At 32.4% G+C, this 27,987-nt stretch overlaps 1 protein-coding gene across 1 annotated transcript in view; it reads right to left on the reverse strand.

Moving 5' to 3' along the window:
• The window catches only part of MEIS2 (Homeobox protein Meis2), an 83,878-nt gene that overhangs the window by 22,938 nt on the left and 32,953 nt on the right, over positions 1 to 27,987 (reverse strand). Inside the window, exons 3-6 of the mRNA XM_051214170.1 lie at positions 19,660 to 19,843; positions 16,882 to 16,935; positions 14,860 to 14,910; positions 11,355 to 12,293 (exon numbers count right to left, since the gene is read on the reverse strand). Coding sequence (XP_051067321.1) covers positions 11,355 to 12,293; positions 14,860 to 14,910; positions 16,882 to 16,935; positions 19,660 to 19,843 — 1,228 coding nt within the window. The remainder of the gene's footprint in view (positions 1 to 11,354; positions 12,294 to 14,859; positions 14,911 to 16,881; positions 16,936 to 19,659; positions 19,844 to 27,987) is intronic.

Raw genomic sequence — 27,987 nt, forward strand, 5'->3', positions numbered from 1 at the left:
TACTTATGTCTCTTATCCATCATTTTAAAAAAAGTCTCTTTTATGATAATTATGAGGTACAGTGAATTGATTGCAGTAAGGTAACAGATAGATACTAAGTGATCTAGAAATAAAATGGGAGCAGGTAAGTTAGAAAGTCCTGGGTTATAGATCTGTACTGATGGATAATCCCATACTAACAGTTTACCATTACTTCATAGTTTTCAATGACTGTATAACTAAATGTCAATTTATGATATACAACTAAAAAAATAATAATAATAACCTTACATTATCTATATCCTCATCACACTACTTCCTATCTGCACTAAAAGTCATAGATCTTAACTTTAAATGAAACAACGAAACACGCAATTCATTCATTAATTCTGTTTGTTTCTTTGTTTGTTTTTTCTTTCCCAATAAACAAAACAAGAATATTGTGAATGAAGTGTTTAAATTAAGGAGAATAAGATAGTTGAATTACTATTTCAGTCTTATAACTAAGTTTACATCTCTCTTTGTTTGATTAAATGCAAGTGTAAAGTACACATTTCAGGAATTTTCAGATATCCTTTCTCTCTCTCTCTCTCTCTCTCTCTCTCTCTATCTTCCTCTCTCTCTCTCCCTCGCCCTTGGTCTCTCTCTCTCTTGTTTAGCTCTAACACTGAAATCCCATCATTTCTATGCGTTATTTGTAAGTTTGTATATTATACCCGGTGATAAATGAAATGAATACACGCAAATTAAATATTTATATATGGATTATTTATCATACAGCTGAATTCATAAAAACAATAGATGATCAAATATGTTAATGATACAAAATAACTATATGATACAGTAAATTTACATTCATTAATAATCGATTAATCATGATCCTAGATCAGATATAATAAACATTGTCGTTCAATTTATCTTAATGATGATATTTCTTCTTAACAATTCACTGTATTGATATTTCTCTACTCAAAACATATACGGTGTCTAGTAATCAATATAAGTCAATGAATAACTGTTTACATTTCTGTGTAGGCCATATTAAATATAAAGTAGGTTAGTGTTGCTTAGTTTGGAATTACACTGATTTTTCAATTTACATTACAGTATGTGTTTATATTATAAGTAAATATTACACCATGAAATAGCCGTCCAGTGCTTCCAGGTTTTCTATGGTGGTCTAGCTTTAATTGACTCAGAAACTCAACTATTAAATGTTACATTGCTGCTACAAATACTACTTAAATACTTTCCGATTGAAGCACAGTGTATGCTTTTAATGTTGCATAACATGTTAGGTAATCTCTTTAAGATATATTGAAAGTATTCTTTTGATTGAAATCATGAACCGATTGATGTTAAACCGCCATTGAAAACCTGGAAGTGCTGGACGGCCGTTTCGTCCTATTATGGGACTTCTCAGCAGTGCACATCCACAATCCCGCACCCCACGGGATTCGAACCCAGGGTCTTCAGTCTCGCGCGCGAACGCTTAACCTACTGAACCACTGGGCCGACATCCAATGGTGTTAATGTCTAACCCCAACCAATCCACGAAACTGCGCGACCATCTTCCATCGTACTGAGATAGACACCTGTTTCTACCGGACACGGATTAGCTCCACTGGTCACGGCTTCTCACCAGAACTCCGAGAATTTTCTCACGAAGCTAGTCATCAGTGAGCACATGAAGTCGTGGATACGCACTGCTGAGGAGTCACAATAGGAACAAACGGCCGTCCAGCACTTCCAGGTTTTCAATGGTGGTCTAACATCAATCGGTTCATGATCTCAATCAAAAATCTTTAATATATATTGAAAGTATTCTGTTGAAAAATTCGAGTCAATCCTATTCGATGATGATTCAATCCAATGTATCAAATAACAATTCAATAACATCTTGAAAATATTACGTCGGTAAATGTTAGATCAAGTTGTATTTGTGTTTAATTTCGACAAGAATAATTTAGGCATTGGGGTATCTGAGTTAATCACAGTAAGTAACGTTTGAAACTTCTTCAAATACGATTCAATGTATAGAAATTCGAATAAACCAGAAATCTGTCACATAACAACATTATAACGCTTACAGAGAAGGAGGGACTGTCAGGATAATTTAATATTTCGTACAGAAGTCATATTTAAAACGGAACAACTCTGTTTTTATAAGTAACAAGAAATGACTTTGAGGTTTTATCAGGTTAGGGCAAACTGAAAGTGAAGACAATCAATCGGGTAACAGCAAATATTATTGTGGAAATATGAATTAAAAGAACTTCATCAAGGTTATTCTTTACAGAAAGAACCTTGATAGCTAAATTGCTTCTTACTAACATAATAAAGATTTTAGACAATTATAAATACACACTACTTAAACTTCTTTTCTTTTTGTAGGAATAAATTAAATGATCACAGGAAGTTGACATGAAGCATTTAGACCTCGGTAACACAGGTGTTTATACGCATTCATAAAGTAATATTTATTATATGTATATCCTTCCGTATCTGTGTTCACGTTTATCCTGTATAGTATCTCAAAGGCATAATGAAAAATAACAATCACACTTTTTGATGAACGACCTAATTACCAATAAATATTCATTCATACCATCAGATAAGATCCCAGTATATTATGCATAAAAACACACCTCACCACCATCCCGACAACAAGAATAGTTGAACAGAATAGATCACATGTTCTGCCTAATAATACAACAATTTATGCTTATAAACATCTAAATATCCCTACTTTTAATATTATCATAAATGTTAAGTTTTATATATTTATATCTTGGCAAACACATTGAGGTATAGATAGATATATATACAATCTCTACTACAGTAAATGGTCATAACAACAATGACAAGTTGAAAGTATGATATTGAACAATCGTAGAACATGATCTAACCATCATAATTATGGTCACTATTATTATTATTATTCATTAATAGTATTGTTATTATTATTGTTAGTATCGTTATTACTGTTGCTATGGTTCAATATATGGATATTGGGGAACGATGTTTGATATGGTTAAAACACGAAACAGTGACAAGTTGAAATATTTAAACTCTTAATAATATTCATTAAGGTCAGTAGACAATATTATCTTAGCAACTATCTTGATATATATATATATATATATATATATATATATTATTTAAAAGCAGGACCTTAATTACATATACATGTTGATAACAAATGATTAATAACTAAACTTATAACTGATTAAATGAACAAGGATACTAATCTTTATATGTATATACTATTGACAATGGTACACTATGAAAAACACTATACATGATTTTGATTAAGACTGCTATATATATATATATATATATATATATTTAAAATATTCGTGTTTATAGTATACAAGTATAATGTTAAACAATAGTAGAGTATTTTCACAGATTGAAATCATGAGTCAGTTGAAGCTAGACCACCATTGAAAACCTGGAAGCATTGGGTTTCAATCTGTGAAAATTTCTAAAAATCTCCACAAACCCCTTCTGATAATAATCATCTGCTCACTAGTGACTGACTTCAAGATATACTCCTGGAGTTCTAGTGGGAAGTTGCTACCAGTGGAGTACAACCAGGTCTGTTGTAAGATAGTAACTCACTGAAGACAATGGTATATGGTGGCGCAACTTCGTGGATTGGTTGAAGTTAGACATTAACACCGTTGGATGCCGGCTCAGTGGTCTAACGGTTAGGTGCTCGCGCGCGAAGCCAGTAGGCCCTGGGTTCGAGCCCCGCGTGGTGCGGGATCGTGGATGCGCACCGCTGAAGAGTCCCATACTAGGACGAAACGGCCGTCCAGTGCTTCCAGGTTTTCAATGGTGGTCTAGCTTCAACTGACTCATGATTTCAATCTGTGAAAATTTCTAAAAATCTCCACAAACCCCTTCTGATAATAGTAGAGTATTTTAGAAGAGATTGTTAATACTCAAAATTACTACTGATCAGTCACTGTTCCCATATATACATACAATCTAATGAAATGTCCTATACAAGAAAAGGTGATTTTCCATTATAGATCAATGATAGTAGTTATTGACACAATGATACTAAAAAGTTGATCATATTATTTTACAAGTGAACTGAATTTTGAAAATTCACATCATTGAATTTCAATACTGTGATTGAATTGTATTGTGTATGAAATTATAGATGATCACATTTGATGAATATCAAACATGGATGGAATAACTGTTCAATACTCAGTTGTTTGTTGTCAATAAATCTTCTTGAGAAAAGGTAGCTATCTTTAGGAAAAGGAACGAACAATTTTACAACTTTGTGTACAATTTAAATGGGTCAATATATTAAGTGGTCAATGTCAAATCATTTGTCCTGAATAACTTAGATCTAATATCTGTGTGTTCGGACTATGGTTCCGTTAAAAAAGAAAACACTTTCTACTCATTAGGATCGACTACTACAACATTCATATCAAGTAGTAAACATTACAGATCACGATTTTGAGTATGTATATGTTTTAATCAATTCACTTAATAGAAGAGATTTGTAAGCGTACAAATTGATCCAGCTTTCTAAATCTAGTATTCCAGACATTCAGTGGTTTTATCTTAATTAAACAAACCGTAAAGTAAATCTATAATTGAATGCTTATAATAATTATCTTATATATTTCACTACAATTATGATAATCACTCAAAGTAGGCTGTTACCATGTATATTAACTCCATAACAGACAATTTTATATCTAACTATCAACTTAAATCCGACCCAGTAATCAAACGTTAAGTCTGATTTTCTTTTAAGCATAAGAATTTTTATTATTATTACACACAACTACTTAGATTAAATGAAATTGAATAATGCAAGCAGTGTGTAATCTAAGGATTGAAAATGAATGACTACATTCATATATAACACAAATATATTTATCTTATATTGTAAGATTAGAGATTTATGAAGATTGTTTACATTGCAGATTGAAATGGATATGATAATAATTTTTTTTTTTGAAATCATCAAATGTGCGCGAGACCGAAGGTCCCGAGTTCAAGCCCCACGTGAGGGGTCGTGAATGCACACACACACACACACTAGGATGAAACGGCTGTCCAGTGATTCTAGGTATTCAGTGGTGACCTAACTTGCATCGATTCATAATTTCAATGAAAAACAAGACTAATCCAAATAACAGCGAGTTTTAGAATAATTGAAGTAATTTCAAAAAGATAATTATTTGCATTGCAAATAAGTATGTAATAGTTTAATGACTGATTGTTTTGGTTAAGGAGTTTCATACAAATAGGATAAAACTAAATATTCAGTACTGTCATTGGTGCGGTGATAGATTTACCATGTAGAGTTTGGAAGTAAATGGTTTTGTGGAAATTACAGGACTTCCAAAGATTTTTATTCATGAAATGACATCGCATGTGAGACAGTCATCCACTATAGACGATGAGAGACGCTTGCCAAATATTGCAAAATGATTGTAGTAATGGATTAACACAGTTGAATACTATTACAATAGTCTAGAGGTCGAGTTGGCATGTGAGACCGAAGGTCTTGGGTTCAATTACTGAATTTGAAATCGTAGATACTCACTTCTGAGGAGTCCCATACTAGAACAAAATGGCCGTCTGGTGATCACATGTTTTTAACGGTCATTTAACTAAGACCAGTTCGTTATCTAAGATCTATAAGGAATCACTGCTTTTCCTGTTTTGTGATATACTCTTTTTATGTGTACAAGAACTAGTGGGTCCTCACAAGTGAAGTGAGTAAAATCACTTTCGAACCGAAATTTATCTGCTTCATTAATACTGAATAATCTCGTTCACTAATTTAGTTGACAGGCATTTTTGTTAAGAAACAAACTAATGAAGTTTACACTTATTGATAAGGAAACGATCATCACAAGTTGTTTTGGATAATCATTCTTTTATATCACAATTAGATTAAAGTATGAATTGTACCACTGAACACGAATCCAGTGATTATAATAGATAAACGTTCTCAATCGGACATGAATGTTACGGGTTGGATCACTTATATTATCACGAATAAGTCCTACATTGTAGAGTTACACTCTAGAATGAAACTATTGTCTAATACCCCTTAAGATCAATCTATAATAAGTGTAACTAACGCATTAAATCAATAAATATTTCTCATCATACCCATCAACTTCGATTTATTTAAAGATTGAAGATGAAAATATGTTACCTAGTTACTCATTTAAATTTAACCTATTTAAAATGATAAAAAAACAACGTAAATTGATCGGAATCGAGTTCATCACTTTCAAAATTGAATTCACATGTCATTAAATAATCATGAATTAATGAATCTCTTAATGAAATACTTTAAAATGAGTTCAAAATAATAATCAATCATCAAAGAGTTTTTCTCTTCTTTTTTTTATTACCGATAGTGATAATTAATAATTAATGTTCGGATAATTTATGATAAAAAATACAATCAGAAGAGGTTTTTAATAGGTGAGATCATGAGTCAATTGAAACTAGACTACCATGGTAAATCAGGAAACATTGGACGGCACAAGGATCCTCATCAGTGCATACCGGCGATCCCGCCGCGCGAGATTCGAATCCAGGACTTATCGGTTTCGTGCGCGAGCGCTTAACCTCTAGACCACTGAGTGGGCATCCGACGGTATTAATGTATAACTTCAACCAGTCCACGAAATTGAGCAACACATCCACCATTGTCTTCAGTGAATTATTATCTCACAACAGACTCGGTTGAACTCCACTGGTCACTGTTTCTCACTTGAACTTCAGGAAATACCTCTTTGGAGGAGTCCCAATATAGAAAGAAACGGCCGTCCAGTGTTTCCAAGTTTTCCATGATGGTCTAGCTTCAATTGACTCATGATCTCAATCTGATATGTTGTCACTTTTACATACTATTTAAGATTCACAAACTATGAAAATATAAGTCTTCACTATTCTCTAGTTTATGTGGAAGACTACTTTTAAACTCATAAAAACCTCTTGAGTAATTCATGAAATGCTATTAGTTATTTATTAAGGTAATTCACTAATCAAATGAGTTCTTATCGATTGTGTCAACCTTTACAATAAAGATTATAAAGATTAAAACAATAATGGAACACATTGATATTCTCCTATACTCAGTAATGATTGATTCACCGGTTTCTGATTCATAATTTGATCATCACACTAAATCATCAAGATGAATATTGATGACATTGTTTCCGGTCACTAATATTTGGGACAATAATTGAATGGACTACAAAGTAGTGAAACTATACTAAACATTAGAACTTCCATAAGATAATTGAAACTGTTTTGTTCATCAACTAATATATACTACTGAAATACTCCTTTTATTAAAGAATTATTTACTTATAGTTACACTTATAAAATGTATATTTATTATTAGAAAAGAAATTGATATACAGAATAAAAGAAAGTACAATCAAGATAAATACCATATGATTAATAATCGTATCATCTTTGAAAAGAAAACAACAATAACAATCCTAATGAAAAGGTCATCTTTAGTAATACTGCCGACAAATGATAGACAGTTACTTCTCTCTAACTCTATAACTAGACACAAATTCTTGTCTACAATTGTGTATGTGTATGTATATGATAGAGAGAGAGAGAGATGGAGAGATTAATATGCCGTAGATTCATGTTATCTATTGAAGTTTGCTATTATCACTATTATTATCATTATGATGATGATGATAATGATCAGTTAAAATATTAACAACAATGTACAAATCGTTCGATGGACTGTTTTCTTCAATTTGCTACTTATTCACTAACTCACTGATATTCATTCATTCATTTATTTATTCCGCCTATTTGTCATTTTATCGTCCGGTATTATTTATCAAAATAAAAGTTGAAAGAAAAAAAACAATAGTGAACAAAAGAAAACAAAACAAAAGATCATCAAACAGTTTTCTATACACTACACTTTTATTTTTAAATCACCTGCTCCCCCCCCCACTTGAAAAATGTTTTATTTTTGTTTAGTCGAGTACAAAAGAAAATACCGTCATATATTTTCTTTTTTGATCTTGTTATCATATCCATTCTTACTTTTAGTTATCTTTTATTCCGTTCATTATCAATATCATTAAAATACTTTAAGGCACCCACTATTAGCTAATACACATACACACATAGATAGACAAATTGACATGGATGATTATTACCATTGAAGATACATAGAAATAAGTATCTATGTATATAGGTAGAATATTGACAATTAAAGTAGTATGTTATACCAATAATATTTTTTCGCGCCCTATTTGATCTAATTATATTATATTATTCCTGTTTATTTGTTGATTATTGTTAGTTTCATCAAAAGAGAAATATAAAAGACTCTATTATATGAACAGTATGTGGATTGATCGACTGATTACTATCAGTAAACTAGAAGAAAGAAAACATATACTGTTGTAGAAGAAGAAGAAGAAGAAGAAGAAGAAGAAGAAGAAAGAACAATCTTGAAAGATGAAAGTGTCCCGACAATTTTTTTTTTTGAAATTTCCTTTCAGAATATTCATTTATTTACATCAAACCTATCAATCAATACTAATCAAATCGATATGATATGATTGATTGATTAATCATTGAATGAATGTAAATGATCATCAATAGTTATTTACATAGATAATAAGTATTAAATAAAGTGTTAACTACGAATTATTATCAGTATGGGATTGTGGAGATTATCAAGTTTTTGATTAGGATCATGAATCGATTAACGTTAGATCATCATCGAAAACCTGAAAGCACTAAACAGCCGTTTCGTCCTAATATAAGACTATGAATTATTGTAAATATTCAAAATGAATTCAATTCATGAAAATTTTGTTATTTCATATAGTTTGTTATTCATTGGATGTATTCTACTCGTACATGAATATGGAGTCGATCAAATCGGAAGTTAGGGAATAGTATACTGATAACATTAAATGAAAAAAAAATAGGGAATATATTTATTGTTAATGCGTCTTAACTAAATTCCTATCAACAGCCTCCAAGTACTTAACAATACATCATAAATTTTATAAATTTGTGAATATGAGTAAGTGAATATTAACCTAATTGTCTGAATGGTGTCATGTTCATCAAGTATATAGTTGTCAATATACATTATTAAATGGTTTCAAATCAAAGATCAACTAGGTATTCCGTGTTTTGTTAGTCGGTCATAAACGGTGTAGAAATTAATACAAACGTGAGTTAATCCAACTTTGCCTATCACATCAATACAACGAGACGTAACTAATAAGATGAATACCAAAGGAAACTAAATAATCTTATTAATGACCATAATGAAAAAGACTAATCATTATGATTTTTGATTAAGATCATGAACGGATTGATGTTAGACCACCACAACTGAAAACCTGGAAGTGCTGGATGGCCGATTCGTCCTATTGTGGGACTCCTCAGCAGTGCGCATTCACAATCCCGCTCGCGGGGTTCGAACACAGAGCCCTCAGTTTCGCGCGCGAATGCTTAACCTACTGGACCACTGAGCTGGCATCCAATGGTATTAATGTCTATATTGATAATCATTATGAGTCCATTTTGAAGAAACTAAATGAAAGGAAACACTTTGTGAAAGAAAGTTAAAGAGTAAATCCATTTGCATCATTTTCTGATCAGTTCTATACCATATCTGAACTATATCTCCAAACAATGATTGTAATCATCAAACTAATTCCAAACAAATAGTATTCTTCACTTATCAACATAACTCCCTAGTTTGTAACAGTTTTCCATTTAACGACCGTTTACAATTTTAAAAAATGAAATTATCCAGTCTGATAATTAAACTAGTGTAATCCTATAAATCACTTGCAAACTGTTAAAATGTTTAAGAAAACATTTATGTGACAGCCTTAGAAGAAGGAATATAGTAGTATAGGCTAGATGTTTAAGAACTCCTAACTAACTTACAAAAAAATGTCTTATTAATTCATGTAAGATGAACATATACTTAGCGAATCACTTCACAGTCCATTCTTTTGTTTTTGATTAGTTAAACCGCTTCATAACCTTAAAGTCTTTCGGTAATTTTCTTAGAATTTACCCAAAATACTTCAAAATTTTAAAGTAAAGAGAAAAAACCTATTCACAATAATCTATTTCAATAGATCAATATCTTGTAACCCTCTCCCCCCCTTTAATGTACAAGTAATAATTATGTATGGTTTCTGTAGGAACGAAAATTAATTTTCCCTTAAAAGTTGATTAATTGTACTTCTTTTTTTAAAAAAAAATGATATTTCCTAAATTATGTTTGGAACTTGAATAGTATTATTGAATATTGGACAATATGAAGTTAAACTGTCCGTTAATAAACAAAGATAAATAGTAGTTAGTAGTGGAATCTAGGACGTGCGTTTCATCTTATTTGGGACTCGTCAGAGTTGATGTTCACCCCGGGACTCGAACACAAACACCACCGCATTATCCACTTATCTCTACTGAATCCTGATAGCTACCTGTTTATGTAATGGGGTGAAATTTTAAATTCACTTGATGTTGTCAACTTGTATCTTTCTATTGCTATTTAGGATTGCAGTTGATCAGCCTCTGATTGGCAACACGCGTACTGGATTCCATTGTTAACCACTAATAATCGTTGTTTATAAAGCTTGTGAATTAAGGCAATATTTAGGCAGTCCACACAGGATACACATATGAGAGACTAATCAATTGCAATTTTAAATAACAATGGGAAGATACAAGTAAACAGCATCAAGTGAATTTATCCGTGAACAACATTATAATGTAGATATAACACATTATCGTATTATTATTATTCGTTCTTAATGTTAGAATATTTATTATTTCAGATGAAGAAATGTAATTCAAAAAAAGATAACAATGTTCTCTAGAATTTGTAAAAGCGGTATCTATAAACGATTTTAAGCTTATATCGTATAGGCAGATGGTCAATGAACTGATAACTAATACAATAAGTTGTTCTTAGGACTAAAATGAATTAATACCAATAAAGTCTATACACGATTAGTTGAAAGTTACATTTGTCCGCCTGGAGCCCCTCTGGGGCTGCTGCCGGTCCCAAACCCGGATAAAGGAGGAGGGTTGGACATGCGGTTAGCAACCCCATCCCGTAGAAAACTAACTCGGTAAAAGAACGCTAACCAGAAAGTAAGTAAGTAACGATTAACGAAAATGTCTCATTGCACAGTTTACATTTTACGCATAAATCAAATTGAAAATATAACTATACAAAGTTATTATATTTTGATTAGATACATACACAAATCGGTACAAGTATATATATATATTTTTTCATTATTCAAAATAAATATTACACTTTTTTGCAATTAATCACTCACTTTTGATCGTCCGACCATTCCAGATGATGAAGATGATGATAATGCATCTGCAGATAATTGATGTTGACCAAATCCTGTTAAATTTGTTCCACCATGCCCGCTTGGTAAATGTCCGATAAAATTTTGTGAATTATTATTAGTATTATTATTAAAATTGCCTGATAACCCAGATGGATGATTTGTATAAGGTGAACCAAGATGTGGTGGTCTAAGTTCACTACCACCTCCAAACCCCGATGGATTTGAATACAATCCAGGATAGTTTGAATGATTACCATGATGTGGATGGAGTTGCTGTTGATGGTGATTATGATGTAATTGTTGTTGTTGTGCGTAATAACTTGAAGAGTCTGAAAAACCAGACATTGGGGAATTATGCGGATTAGGATTATATCGTGGATCACCACCACTACCACCACCTCCAAACATTGAATGGAATGCATTACTGGATCCAGCAGGTAAATTCGAACATGGATACATACCGCCCAATCCTAATAATCCACCCATTTGTGTTACAGACGATGCTGCAGCAGCGGCAGCAACTGCCGCGTAGGCAGCTGCTGGATCGCCATGAAATCCTGAATGATGCTGATTATTATTATTATTATTATTATTATTTGCAAAATTTCCAATATTTGGATGAGATAAATTATGTTGCATATTCAATCCTCCATTTGAATCATCAATTAAATTATTAAACAGATTCGTTGTTGGTGTTGTTGTTGTAGAATGACCACTGGGAAGATTTCCATGTTGTAACCCTAACGATGTATTTGAATTAATTATTGATTGATTCATTGAACAATTAACAGGTTGTGGACTATTACCCGAACCAGTTGATCCAGCAGAATCTCTATCTTCAATTACTAAATCAATCGGCATTTTACCTCGTAAACATGTTATATAACGAGAACAGAAGTTATCACAGAGTTCATGAACCTATATTAAATTGAGTAATAATTAAAGATATATACATATTATATAAATATATATATTTATATATATATGAAGAACACATTAGAACGTAAATCAAAAATTTATAAATAATACTTGTTTATGATAAAAATACTTTATCATCTATTATTGATTTATTTATTTATACAACCCAATCATACTTCATGAAGAAACGCTGGAAGAGGTGGAATCTTTCATGTACCTGGGAAGCGTCATCGATAAATAAGGAGGATCCTATGCAGACGTAAAGGCAGGAATTGGCAAAGTAAAAGCAGCATTCATACAGTTGAAGAATATATGGAACTCAAAACACCTTACTGTCAACCAACACCCAAGTTGAAATCTTCAATATGAACGTCAAGTGCATGGAGCTGAAACTTAGAAAACTACTAGAACTATCATCAGCAAAATACAAGTATCTATAAACTGTTGTCTACGTATGATACTGAATGTCTGTTGGTCGGATATCATCAACAATAGCCTATTACGGCAAAGAACAAATCAGGTCCCATCTGAAGAGGAAATCGCGAAAAAACGTTGGAAGTGGATAGGGCATACATTACGGAAATCATCAAATTGCATCACGAGTCAAACTCTAACTTGGAATCCTGAAGGGAAACGAAAAAGAGGAAGACCAAAGAACACACTGTGTCGAGAACTGGAAGGAGACATGAAAATGATAAATATAACTGGAACCAACAGGAAAGGATTGCCCAGGACATAGTTGGATAGAGAATGGTGGAGGGCGATATATGCTCTTCCACGAGGAGGTGACAGGTGTAAGTAACAAGTAATATATCATATAAAGTATATAGGATTTGCGGGGATTGTTGAATTTCATAGTTTTCATCATAGATTGAACCTGATGATGGGTCTATAATTTGTGTACGATATTTGAGCGAGGGTTAAGTGAATTTGAGAATGTCCAATTACTTGCTACGGCTAAATAAGAGCTATAAATTAGTGTGAGGAATTAAGATTAAGATTTACAATCGGACGTCAGGGTTAGGACTTAGAGTTTGGGTTTTCATCACAATAATGGAATCCACGTCATGCATTTAATTCTATTCGGGACTTGTCAGGTGAATGTACCTGGATTTCAGTGATAAACATGAGTGTAAACAAAACGATCTTCCTAGAGTTTTCTGCTAACCACAGATCACGTATTACTAAAACCTGCTACTTAACGTTATACTGAGGCGATTTTCTAAGGATGCCAATTTAACAACAGAGATTGATCAATTACAGTCCTGAATATTAATAACAGTAAGGTACGAACCATTACTGAAATAAACAGTGTGCTTTGTGATGATTTACTTCAATTCAAAACTTACTTTCATCACATATCAATATTGGCTGGGGGGACTATTGAAAATCGGTAAACATTGAACAGTTGTTTTGTCCTATTTTTCTGGGTCACTACTGTTTAACAGTGGATGATCACAACACTACACGTGGCGAAATGTAGGGTAGTGTTTTTAAACGTACCTTAGAGAACTCGATACTTACTTCAGTGACTTTGGAACATAATTTAAGGATCATGCAATTTTCTCTCTCTTAGTAATTAATATTATTATGGTATATGTTTATGTATTCAACTTAGATCTTGACTGATTGTATGCATGGTCTAGCAACACTAAAATCAGTCTAAATCGAACTAAGTGAAATAGGATTTGATTGTATAACATACTGGTCGAAAGTCAGTCAGATGCTATTACCTCTATAAAGCTACTACTTAACTTTTGGTTCATAATCTAAAGTTCGCAAAAGATGATATCATCTCACAATAATGGATGATGATATAATTTAAAGTCAATTATTAACTGATCAGAACTGATCATAGGATATCGTATTTCTATGCAATGATTTTACAACTGAGTAAAATGAAAATATCAATCAGTCTTGAGTATGAAGGCAGATTTCACTTCCCGGCAATTAACACCGTAAAAGGGTTCCTCTAGAGGTACTCGAAAAGGAAATTGTGTTAGAGTTGATCTTAGTGACCTGACAGTGTGACTGCAGTACCTAAGGGATCAGTGCTTGAGGACAGTCACATACAACCTTTGGTAATTTTCGTGTTAGCTCCGTACTTGTTGGGACCTTACCTCCGGAGACGGAAATCCGTAAGATAAGATGAGGTGTGCAATTTTTGGGGTCGACTTTTTCTAACCACATACATCCTTGTGGGAAGGCAGCATCGCTTTTATGCTGATTATCTGAAGGAAGCACCTTACTGCCATCACATCTCTGTACAATCAGCAGTAAGAGTTCTTCCTCGAACTTTGTGTTTACTGATTTTAGTCTTAGCGCTCTTCAACCAACCTATCTGGCATGGTAGGACCTTGAGGAACGATTGTTCTAGCCAGTATAGCTCGATTAATTCATCACGATAGAAAAGTCTAACCACCACATCAAGGGATTCAGTAACGGTTGGGAATGAAAATATACAGAGATCAAAGATAAAATGTCAAATAAACAAATAGCATTGTAATTAGATAGACTAAATCAATCAATTAACAAATAAATAAATCACACCACACATATCACTTACTTTTTCTATTTCAAGAAGATGAAATCGGAGAACTTGAATAGCTTGGATTATCTAAATGTTGTTTTAAAGCCAAAAAAGAAAAGATGATGAAAAATAAGTATGCATGTGTTGGGTGGATGGGTGGTTGTTGGGATGGTTGACTGATTATGGTAGAATATTAAACAATTAATTTTACAAAATAAATTTCATTCAGAATATTTGTGCATATGTGTGTGTATGTGTACATTTCACACACTTGAATGTGTGATAATCATGACAGGAATAACAACAATCTAATATACAAAACATAGAAAGAAAGAAAAAAGGTAAAAGTCTAATTGAGGAGAAAAATATGATATATGAGGTTGTTGTTGTTGTAGAAACATTCTTAGATCATATTACTTAGATGTGAGTATAAAAAATAACGAGATATGCCAGAATTGATTTGTGTTTTTTTGTTGCTTTTTTCTCTCGAATAGGTGTAATCAGAATGAAAATTTATTGGAATTAATTAACCTATGCCAAATATGTGTATGTGTGCACGTATGTATACGTGTATGTGTACGTATGTATAATATACATACACAAGCACACATACTCCCTCTCCCCCTCTTTAAATATCAGTTAACAACACATACACAGTTTTACAAATACATATAGTTGCAAAAAGAAAAAAAACGGTTATCTTGTCCTTTTTTCTATGCAAAAATTAAAAAAAAATTTTGAAATGAATTTACAAATTCATTATTTGTAACTTTTTTTTTGTTCTTCAAGGGAAATAAAGTGTAGATGTTTAATAACATGGCGCCAATATGAGAAAACGTGATCGATTATATCTATATGGATGTCTAGTTTACATTTGTATTATTTATAGTCTAGTGCTTCAAGGTTTACAATGGTGGTCTAGCTTAAATCGATTCATGAATTCAACTATTACAATTACTACAATCTTCACAAATATCAATTCTGATAATAATAATCATGTGACTAGTTTCATAGTTTTATTGAGAAGCCTTAATCAGTGTACTCCAATCCATGTCGTGTATGAGACAGTTATTTAACTCAGAAAATGGATGAAGGGTTATGTAAGATCATGAATCGATTGAAGTGAAACATTAACATTGTTCGATACTAGCCGGCTCAGTGATCTACAGGTTAAGTGTTCTCGCACGAGATCTAATATGTCGAATTCGAGTCCCATATACAGGATCGTGAATGTGCATTGTTGAGCAGTCGCATACTAGGATATGATAACCGTCCAGTGCTTCCAGGTTTTCAATGATAGTCTAGCTTTGATCAATTCATGAATTCAACTATTAAAACTAAAGAAACGAGTAACTCTGAGTAGTCTTATTCCAAGAAGAATTAACCATTCAGGAGTCTAAAAGGTATACATAAACAAAATAAATGATAATTGGATATCATGTCTCTCAGTATGTCCCATTATCAGGCATAAACCAGCAAGAATCCCAGCCATAATAGGGTCAAACATTGCAATTTCATCCTTTTATTTGTAACTCACGATGACATTTCGATAGTTAAAGTGAATGCTACTTCGTCTAGAACTAATTTCAAATGAAATATACCAATATTGATTTAGAAAAATACTAAAATTTGTAGTCCAGTATGATAACTGTCCACTGCCACAGATGACAGTTATTATAACAGCGAGATGCTCGGAATCAATCAGTTACGACTTTTCAGTAGGGTTCAGAGAATACCTTGGAATTACTAGTAGATTGACTATCATAGTTTAGTTGAAGGGAGTTTGACGGAGATCTGGTTTGATTTACAGGGTTCCCGATTAGACTGACCTCAACCAGGGTATGAGTGAAAACCGAGAAACATTAGATGTTTTTTTGCCCTAGTTTCAACCTCCTCGATAATGTTCAACTACAAGCGCGCCAGAGTTCGAACACAGGATTTTCAGACCGTCCTGAGAACGTCCAACCCTCAGAATCACTGGATTTACGTACACTGATACATCTCAATAGAAATATACAAAAAGCAGATTGGCAACAGATGCGAAAAAAGTTAACTTACCAAAGAATCTAACTCGGGATCACCAGTGCGAATAGTTTTTTGGGAATTAACTAACTATAAGACAAAAAATACAGAAAAAGCGAAACAATCAGACACCATTGATTAGAGGCTGAATTTTTTATTCAATCTTAATCTAAATGGGGTATTTTTATGAAAGGCATTGTTGTATAAACAAACATTTTTACATTCAATTAGTTAGAGATTTAAAGAGCAGTACAGGACAATCATTCTAAATTAGTTACGTGGTTAGATGCTTAAAGAGAGAGAGAGAGAGCTTTCAGTTGTCTATTTACATCTTTCAGTGCGTACCGCCATCTGAACCATCTTCTTGTCTAGTCTCTAAGTATTTTGCCAATGTTATACTTTCGCTGACTGAAACCTCTCACTTTGTCGAAAAATTCGAGACCGCCTTCCAAAACATACTACTTTCAAGCAATCATATGAGTAGCGTCCATCACATTAGTGCTACAAAAAAGGAGAGAAGTTTCCTTTACGTAGTATATGTGCAGCTAAACTATTCTCTTCATTTGCCTTATCTCTTCTTGCTTTGTCATTGAGGTATTACTCTATTCCACCTTTTTATCAATGTTATTTATATGAAACAGATGTGGACCAATTTTTAAATCAGAATTGCTATCTTATATACATTTTTATTTGTCCTATTTCTTGCTCTCACTCCTTTTCTCTCTCTCTCTCTCTCTCTATCTCACACACACACACACACATACACACTATCTCTCTTCTGTTGATGCTGCTAACAAATTTTAAAGGAAATTCAAATGAGCGGTTCGTATGTATTTATATGTGACCGTGTTTATGTGGGCACTTGGTTCAACGTATCTATACGTAACATACATAAAGGGATAAAAAACTTAGTAAATAGTTGATTATCCATATGCTCAGAATATATATATATATCCCACGTTCATAAGAATACATCGAAGGAAATTGATACTTTAAATTTTACAGGCGTAATAATAAAAAAGGTGTTCTGTGTTATTTTTTTACCATTTTGGTCGTACACTAATAAAATATGGGCCCAGTTATAGACTGTACCAGATAGTGGACTATTTAAAAAAATGAGGGTTCAAATAATCGTTTTATGTGTGCTTGTATGTACCAGTAATTTCAGTGTTAAGTAGTATATATATATCGTGAGACAGAGTGATGAGTGAGACTGTTATAAGACCACGACCTATCTCACAGATATTTTCACTTCAAGTTATTATAATGGAACACAACACCTTGCATAATAATGAAAGATGATCACAGTTGAATGTCATTTTTTTAAAAAAAAAGCAGATAACTGTTACAATTATGAATTAGAGTTATTTAATATTAATAACATTGATACAATTCATATATGTAGACTAAACAAACCAATTAAATACTAAGTCATAAAGTACCATCTCAAGATTACATATACACCTGGCTGGTAAGTGACAAATAGAATGAATCTTGGGTCCATCGTTTTCTATCAACTACCGTCATACATCTCAGCATCATGCACCCGATGTTAATTCACTTGAATTGGTGACTAAATCCCAATTTTGAACAATTGAATTCCATTACCATGAAGAAGGATTTGATATGTATGACATTACACACTATTCACTAATATTTCTTTAGGGATTCACATTTGTATCATCATAGTTTATCACAGAGGTATTTACAAATATTGACTAATCGTCTCATCGATTAAGTTATGAGTACACTAATGGATCATTATTATTCATAAACATTGTATATATCAATGATAATAATCTGTTTGTTTATTTTTAAGTGTTATCAACAGTTCATCATCAAATCAATAAATTTTAACCCAATGAAAATCATTATACAATAAGTATATGTAAAAAGAAAGAAAATAATAATGGATAGTGATATCAACTAGAATATCTTTTTTTTTTCGGAACACAACAACGTAATAATGACAGATCACCGAAAAAGAAAAGAAAACAAAATAGAACAGATGTCAACTTTACAGTTTCCCTCTCTTTCTCTCTGTTTCTTACCGATAGCTCTAAGAGATAAGTGAACGGATATATTTCTGTGATTACCATATGAACAAATGCATATAAATATATATATATCAGTGTGTTGAGTTTGTGTGAGTGTACAATGTATACAGTTGTGTATACATAAAGCAAAATAATCATTAATTAATTAAGTCATATTAACTACTAACTGAAATAATTGATAAACTGAACCCTAGAAATTGAAACAGTCTCTTCAATTAAAGTTAAAATCCGTTTGTTTGTTTTTGTGTGTGTATGGACATATGTATATATGTATACGAGTAAATAAAAGTAATAAGTTGAATGATAAATGGAAAATAAGGAAACAAACATGGTAACAAGGTTCATTTACTTCATAAAATGATTGAGTATTTAATATCAGTTGTACATCAAGAATTGACTTTTATTAGACAACTATTACATATTCTTAAAGATTACATAACAATTTTGTCCTAATATATAGATTCATCAGTATAGTGTATATATATCTCTAAAGTTAGTTTGTGATGTACAATTATAAATTTCAATACCCCCCCCCACCAACGTATTAAAGAATGGAATCAAATTGAGAATGTATTCATTAAAAGTTCTTGTCCTATCAACCATCGTCCTTAGGCAAAAAAAAAAAACACAGCTTGGATTCTAGTAAACTAATAAACAGGAAACGTTAACAATACATTTTTAAAGATACCAAGTAGTAATACCTGGAATATTCAACAGAATAATGAATAAATTTGTTAATTATTAACCATGAACTTACTTCTTTCGCAAATACAATAATATCTTCATTAAACGATTCAGATGACCATACTTCCATATTACCTGTGTTTGTATTACCGGAAGCTGAAGCAGCAGCTGCAGCAGCTGACATTGGATCTCGTGGTGTACATGTGGCTAATTCACATTTTTCAAAGATTAATGCCAGTAATGGAAATAATGGATGTCTAATAAAGAAATGAATAAACAATAAATTATAAGTTGATGGTTTTTTTCTTTAATTTGAATAGTTAAGAAATACTACTTAAATAAGGAGAGAAAACATCGAATAGTTTCAAAGCCTATTATGATTTATGGAATGATCTACTTATCATTGAATAATTGGTTCCGTCAATATTCATTTAAGATAGACAAATAGAGTGTATATATGTGTGCATGTGTGTGTGTGTGTGTGAATCACTTCATAGTTCAAGTAAACATAACTATCTAGTTGGTTTTCACTTTGAAATTGTTTTTCTAAATAAATAAATATCTATGTCATTCTAGATGAAAATCTATAACAAAATACACCGTCACATTCACTCATTTCTAATATAAATGATAAATCATAACTATTTCATAGTGATGAGCATATTTTGTTACTAGACACTCATGTAAACATACGTACTCACCTACCCATACGTATATATATATATCTCTATCTATGTGTATATATATGTGTGTGCTTGTGTGTGTGTGTAAACAATTACCTAAACAACTTACACACAATATCTATTCACTTTACCCAAAAACGATATACAATAAACAAAGATGAATTGAATTAAAAGTTAATTGTATTTTATTTTTCGTCGACAACACAAATAACAAATATTGTTAAGTGTAAGAAAGAAAAAAAAGAGCGCCATAAAACTTTTAGATAATTAAAAACAACACACATACACACATAAATATCATTGTAGCTTTGGAAAATAAAATAAAATATTATGCAATAGGTTATGTGTTTGTAAATTTGTAATTTATCCGTTGCTCAATCGTTAATATATTTAAAAGTTAAGCGCTTGCGCGCGAAACTGATAGTTTCTGAACTCGAATCTCGTGTGGGGGGGACGGAGCTGTGGATGCACACTGCTGAGAAGTCCCATACTAGGACGAAACAGCCGTCCAGTGCTTTCAGGTTTTCTATAGTGGTTTAGCTTTAATTGACTTATGATTTCAACAATTGAAACCATTAATATATCTGTTGAATCAAGTAATTACATACACTTTTTCCATACATTCAGTTGATGAGTACTTCACATAAGAGTATAGATTACATTGAATATTTCATTCCTATCTTTAATCTTCATATCCGATAAGTTGAAGTGTACTATAATGGTGTGTTCATAGAAGATAATCTGTAGATAATTTTAAATGATTCGAATGAAATGCTCAATGAGCATTATAATGTGATATACAGAGTAATACTCGAAAATGCAAGATATTTCACATTTATGAAGAAAGAATGATCAATCTCACACACATAAGTGAATACATATATATCATTCAACTGAGTGTATACATTACATAACTTAAAGGATAAGACGTAAATTGTTTGTTATTTATAGTCGGTAAATATTTAATTTAAGTTAATAAATATAAACTGATTAATTGTTTTTACAGTTTTATCCAGTATACGTAGATGACAAAATGAATATTAAATCGAATCATTTTTAACATTTGATCATGTTATTATATGTTAATCATCATTGATCTAGAAGTAAAGCGTTCACATGTGAAACCGAAGTTCCTGGGTTAGAATCCAAAGTGTGGGATCATGGATGCGAATAGTTAAGGTGACTTGTAGTGTCAGTTATTATGTTAAGCCCATATACTTTATTCTAACTTTCGGACAGTTCAATCTATTCATTCTACTTGAGTCATATTTTGACCTTGTTAATTATCCGCTTATCAGTCTTGACTGTTTTCATATGAGCGTATATGTGTGTACACTTCATATCCCATGTCTCATCACATGTCTGTAGTTTATTTTGTCTGCCTATAAATATTGAGTAACGCCTGGCTAAAAATGAGTTGGCTTACCAGCCATCTCCACTGCGCGGCATTTTGCTTTGTTCCATTACATTCCCTTTGCATACAAAATATATGTATTCAAAAGCCATTCATGTTAATTGACCTGTCTAAATTCCATTATTGACTAACGTGATTTAAGTCGATGATTGTATACGAGGATAGGTGATAACAAACAATCATACAGTCTAAATGGAGTCAGATCCACGGGCAACTAAAGACTCATACTAGGATGAGATGGCTGTTCAGTGCTTTCAGGTTTCCAATGGTGGTCATGATCTCAATCAAAGCAAAATATGTTAACTATGTTTTCAAAAGTAATTTACATGAATAAATGATTATCAAAATTTAAAGGTTGGAAATGCGTATTACCGTAGCTGCCCACAGTTTAATGGTAATATTTTGCTGATATCAATTTGTAATTAATGTTTACTGATTATTGAATGGTAACAATGAATTAATTTTCTTTGTTTTAAAGACGAATTTACTAAATTACACACACTAGTAATATAAAGTTATGCTTAAAAGGTATAATGTATCCGGTTACTTATAGATCTTAATCTGTATAGAATGGGAGTAGAGATATATATTCCTCGAAAAAGTGATATTAATATACTTTACTTTCAGTCATTCATTTTGCTTATTTGAACCGACAGAACCATTATAATACTATTTATCTACATAAATCAAACAAGGTGGAATGAGATTCGAACACTTGAGCTTATGGTTGTAAGTCAACGAAATTCATAGCTCTTATTGTATAAAATTATGACAATTTCATTAAATGGTTCAGTTGGGCTATTAGTCTACACTATTCAGATTTACTTTCCAATATAAATACCACGGTTACAGATGTACATTAAGGAGCTGTTCCACACAAGAACTCAAGATATGTCCATTCCTTTCAGGTTTTCGAAGATAATAAGCTTGAGTGCTTTTTATGATGGATGTCATCAACACTATCTAATTTTATTATTTTTGCAAGAAAATACATATACATAAATCTGTTAGTCACTCCATACTTAGTAAACATATAAATAGCAACAGTCATCAACAGACTGACTACTAATGGATAGTAAACATTACAATTAACTACTCTACTTAAACAAATATCATTGAATTATTCTATTTTTTATCAGTATGGGGGTTGTGGAGATTGTTATTTTCTGATTGGGATCATGAACTGATTGAAAACCTGAAAGCACTGTATGGCCGTTTCGTCCTATTGTGGGACTCCTCAGCAGTGCGCATCCACAATCCCGTTCGCGAGATTCGAACCCAGAGCTTCAATCTCGCGCGCGAACGTTTGACCTAATGGACCATTGAGCTGGCATCCAATGGTGTTAATGTCCAACCTCAACCAATCCATGAAATTTCGCAGCCTCTCATTAAAAATTCAGTATTCGATCATCAATGTTTACATATTTATTTGATTCCGTTATATATTCATTAATTAAACAGTCAACTAACTAATTAACTGACTGTTTATTCACTTAATTGTATGAATAATTAAATAATTACATTTTTCTCATTCTCCCTATATTTTGAATGAATCGATATGTCAAATGGAAATACCACCATCATCATCATCATTAATTTGAATTAGCGTCATCAATATCAACTCTTAATGTGACAGGCTACACGTCATAGTGATATATGTGAGAGAGAGGCAGAAGGAGAGGGAGAGAGAATGATCAGTCAACTAAATAGATGAATAATTTCTAGGTGAATAATAATAATAACTTACCGGTGTAATCAAATTGAATATCGTTATGCATATGTTAGGTATATGTTTTATATCTTTGATATTGTACACTTATTGTTTATGTAATAACTAGTTATATTGATTAGACTAGTCAAATCGAGGTGTAATATGTATATGTAATGGGATTTTAATTCATTACTGTATATTTATTAGTTGAATGTTTAATTCACACTTTAACTATTCATCTATCACTTGTAATAATTTATGGAATAGATTTTAACTTATTTATTCCGATTATGTTGATATACAGTTTGTTCATTTAAACCATTGTAAACGTCTACTTGTATATATATGTCATTATTAATGACTGACTTAATTAGGATTATCAGTATGAGGATTTATAGAGATATTAGCAGGTGTATTCACGAGTCAATCTAAATTAGATCACCATTGAATATCTGGATGCATTGGATGGCTGTTTCGTCTGAGTAATGTGCATCCACAGTTCTGCACTACTGAGGAGTGGCCCGAGATCGGACTCCAGTTAGATCGAATGAAATATACATATCGCCAATTCTCGTATATGATCATCGACTTAAATCATTTTGGTGAATAATGGAATTAAATAAGTCAAGTACGAGAATGAAATCCGAATATGTATAATTTATACAATCGTTGATTGAAACAGACAATCAGAGAATTGCAGCGAGTTGAGCGAAACAAAAGGGCGCGTAGTGGAGAGGGCGTGTGAACCAACTCAATTCAATCAAGCGTGAATCAATAGTTATAGCCACATAAAAATAAGTTACAAACATGTGATAAATAGGATAAGAAGTGCATACGCATACTCTTGTTTATATAAAAACAGTCAAGGTTGATAAGTGAATAATTAACAAGGTCAAAACGTGACTCAAGTATAATGGATAAATTGGCCTATCCAGAAGTTAAAATAAGTTATATGAGCTTAACATAGTAACCGACACTACACCATATTTGAACGAACAGGCCATCCACTGCTACCAGATGTTCAATGGTGGTCTACCCTTAAATTGACTCGTGAATTCAACTGCTAATTAAGATGAAAAAATATGCCAATATGATGGTTGTATATTATTCTTTTACTATAAATGAAATGATATCTAAAATAATTCGATTTTTCCTCTCAAACCTACTCAGTATATAGGGTAAAATAATCATTTATAAATTAACTGATCAGATTTGAGATTGTACCTCCTCAATACAGATGAGAAATACAATCATCCATAACATTCTGGTATAATATTAATGTATGATAATAAACTCTAACATTCATTTCAAACCGTTAATCATAATCTTAATTTGCCACACTACTTTATAATCCTTTTCATTGGTTGAAGTTTCCTAAGAGCACTTTAATATCACTTAAATATCATTTACAGATTGTTATAGTTACTCCTGATGATGCCACAGGTAATTGTAGTTTGACAACACTTTAACCAGTAACACCTTCTAATATGAATCGTGCCCGCCAAGTGAAATCAAAAGACATAAGCGAGAAGATTCGAAGATATATTTGTAGGCTATCAATATATTGAGGATCGTCTGGTCTAATCTGGCTAGTGATTGCAGGGAATGTTGAGCATGGCGTTCCCCCTTGTGATCTGATGCGGATGCATGACCGAGCGCCTTCAATTAGGTGAGTCCATTAAAACTAATGTGGTCAGCATTCAATGTCGAAGTTTTATTTATTTTTATTTTAACATATAGATATTGGTACAAGGAGGCACCAAATACATATGCGCCACACAGATCTCATTTGATATGTGTGAGGGCTATGATACTGCTCTGGTGCCCAAACCGAAGCAGATGGTTTTGTTAGGTGGCCACACCCCGAGCCTTTGACCTGAAGGTCTGATCCACAAGGCAGTGAAGCAACGTAAGGAGATACAGTCCCATGGTAGCTAGTGACGAACGATTGGTTCATACACCATTTATTCCTTCAGTATCTTGGAGCCCATGTGCACCACTGGTTTGGAATCAGGGTTTTCCAACTCCTCTAGATGGAATTTCCATGTCCACCAACCCGGTTAAAGCGCCAGACATTCGTTTTTCGTCCTCTCATTTTCGTAAACAACACTCATGCTGTGAGAAGGCAGTGAGTAGGACTTCCCTGGCAGAGGCTATATACGCGTGGCCATGTGAGAGCATTTCGAAAGGGAGAGCAGATTCTCCCCACTCTCAGCCGTACCAGGGAATTTAGGGGCTTACAGAGTTACTTATTCTTGGGATTTATTTATCGCTACACTCCATTAAAAACAGTAATTGACTAGAATTTATATTGAATAATTTTCGTAACTAATTAAGATTCTACTCTTTTGTTATCATTCCATTACAATTTAACCCTTTCTAATTTTATTTTGTTTAAAAAAGAAAAAGAAAGAAAATAACTAGATAGACGTCTGAATTAGTCTATTTTAAGACCTACATAAATAGTTGACCTATATAAAAAAGGTAATTAATAAAATTTGATAATATTGACTTATTATGATCAATAATATGGAGTTCACCGGAAGATTTAAAGTTTATTCTATGGTTTATAATTACCTTCTTGGGAGAATTATGATGATATACTAACTGAAGTGTATAAAACTAGAATGAAACAATGATCTATTACTATTCCATAATGGTAAAAATCTTTTTCACATTATAAACTTGTGAAAAAGCCACATGAAACTCAACTAGGTTGTCTTAATCTATTAACATGGATCAAGCAAATAGATGATGACATTATAAATCGATGCACATGTTTTGACTTGACTACTTCTAGTTTACTTCTAAACTAACTAATTTATTCACCTCGAAGTATGTGGTAGTTCAAGATATATAAATCATGTCTCAACCCGTATCTAATGATGAAGATCCAAAATCTTATCAATCAACTAACCAAATTTATGTTGTACTCTATATTTAACCTTATAATTACTTATTCAATTGTTTAACAATGCATAAGGAATGTTTTGAAGACAAGGATAATTAAAAACCTGAATCATGTCTTCTAATTCCATGGATCATATTTCATAACCATAAATGAATATACAGAGTAGATTATTGCTTCTTTTTGGTTGACAGTCAGATAAATCCTGGTACAGATGTATATTAGTTCACAACAACAACACAGTCAAATAAAACAAACGATATTTTTAATTAAGAAATTGAACTAATAAAAATGTTAGTACTAATGAAAAATAAAAACTAAACAAAGAGATTAAGTAGGTGTCATTACCAAGGTTTGATTTGATAATTTCGAATAAATTGAGCATTGGGTTGATTGTTATAAATAAAAATAATATATTTGTAATATCCCAATGAGTAGAAAATTGGATTTTCTGACGTTTCGTGGCTTAGTGTAAGTCACTTCTTCAGAGAATAAATAACCAAATTTATAAAGAGATTAAGGTTGAAAATAAAGTAACTAAATAAGAAAAGAAAAATGTATAAAGCAAAATTGTAGCCTAAAATTTAGGTAACAATGACGACAAAGCACACTTTCATACGATTGCAACCTATTTTGACCTATATCAGTTTTCATTCTTGAACGATTGAATTACGACTATAATGTGAGTACTAACCAGTGGTCTAGTTGGTTAAGCGCCTGGCGCGAGACTGATAGATCCTGGGTTCGAATCTCGTGGGGTGCGGGATCGTGGAAGCGCGTTGCTGAGGAGTCTCATACTAGGACGAAACGGCCGTCCAGTGCTTCCAGGTTTTCCATGGTGGTCTAGCTTCAATTGACTCATGATTTCAACCAGTGAAATTACTAACCAAATAGTTTGTATTCACCAGATAACCCCGTTCCAAACTAACATGAAACTGTTGTTCTATCAATGAATATACGAATATTAATGAGATTTTTTGGAAGTAAAGGGGGGGATGGAATATATATTAGTTATTTTTTCCAATGAAAATATATCGATTTAAATGGTAATCCAATCAAATGACCAATTTCTTCATTACGTAATTATTTTTAATAGTTAAATTATTACCATATGGTGATTTCAAAACAAAATACACAATTCATGAAACTAATATGAAATACACTTATTCATTTTTGATCATTTATAATAGAATGTTATTATGCCCGTAACAAAATGTTCAACATAGTTACTAAGTATTAGTAATGGTTTGTAATTACTCCTTGTCGAAATTCAGTACTTTGACTAATCAATTCTTTGTTGTCATGATCGATTATAACCCTGAATTTCAATAAAGTGAAACGCCCACAAATGCCCTGGTACGACCCAGAGTGGGAATAGTCAGCTCCCCCCTCTCGAAATGCTCTCATATGGCCACGCGTATATAGCCTCTGCCAGGGAAGTCCTACTCACTGCCTTCTCACAGCATGAGTGTTGTTTACGAAAATGAGAGGACGAAAAACGAATGTCTGGCGCTTTAACCGGGTTGGTGGACATGGAAATTCCATCTAGAGGAGTTGGAAAACCCTGATTCCAAACCAGTGGTGCACATGGGCTCCAAGATACTGAAGGAATAAATGGTGTATGAACCAATCGTTCGTCACTAGCTACCATGGGACTGTATCTCCTTACGTTGCTCCACTGCCTT

The sequence above is a fragment of the Schistosoma haematobium genome, chromosome 2 (genome assembly GCF_000699445.3).
Source record: "Schistosoma haematobium chromosome 2, whole genome shotgun sequence".
NCBI classification, from domain to species: Eukaryota; Metazoa; Platyhelminthes; class Trematoda; order Strigeidida; family Schistosomatidae; genus Schistosoma; species Schistosoma haematobium.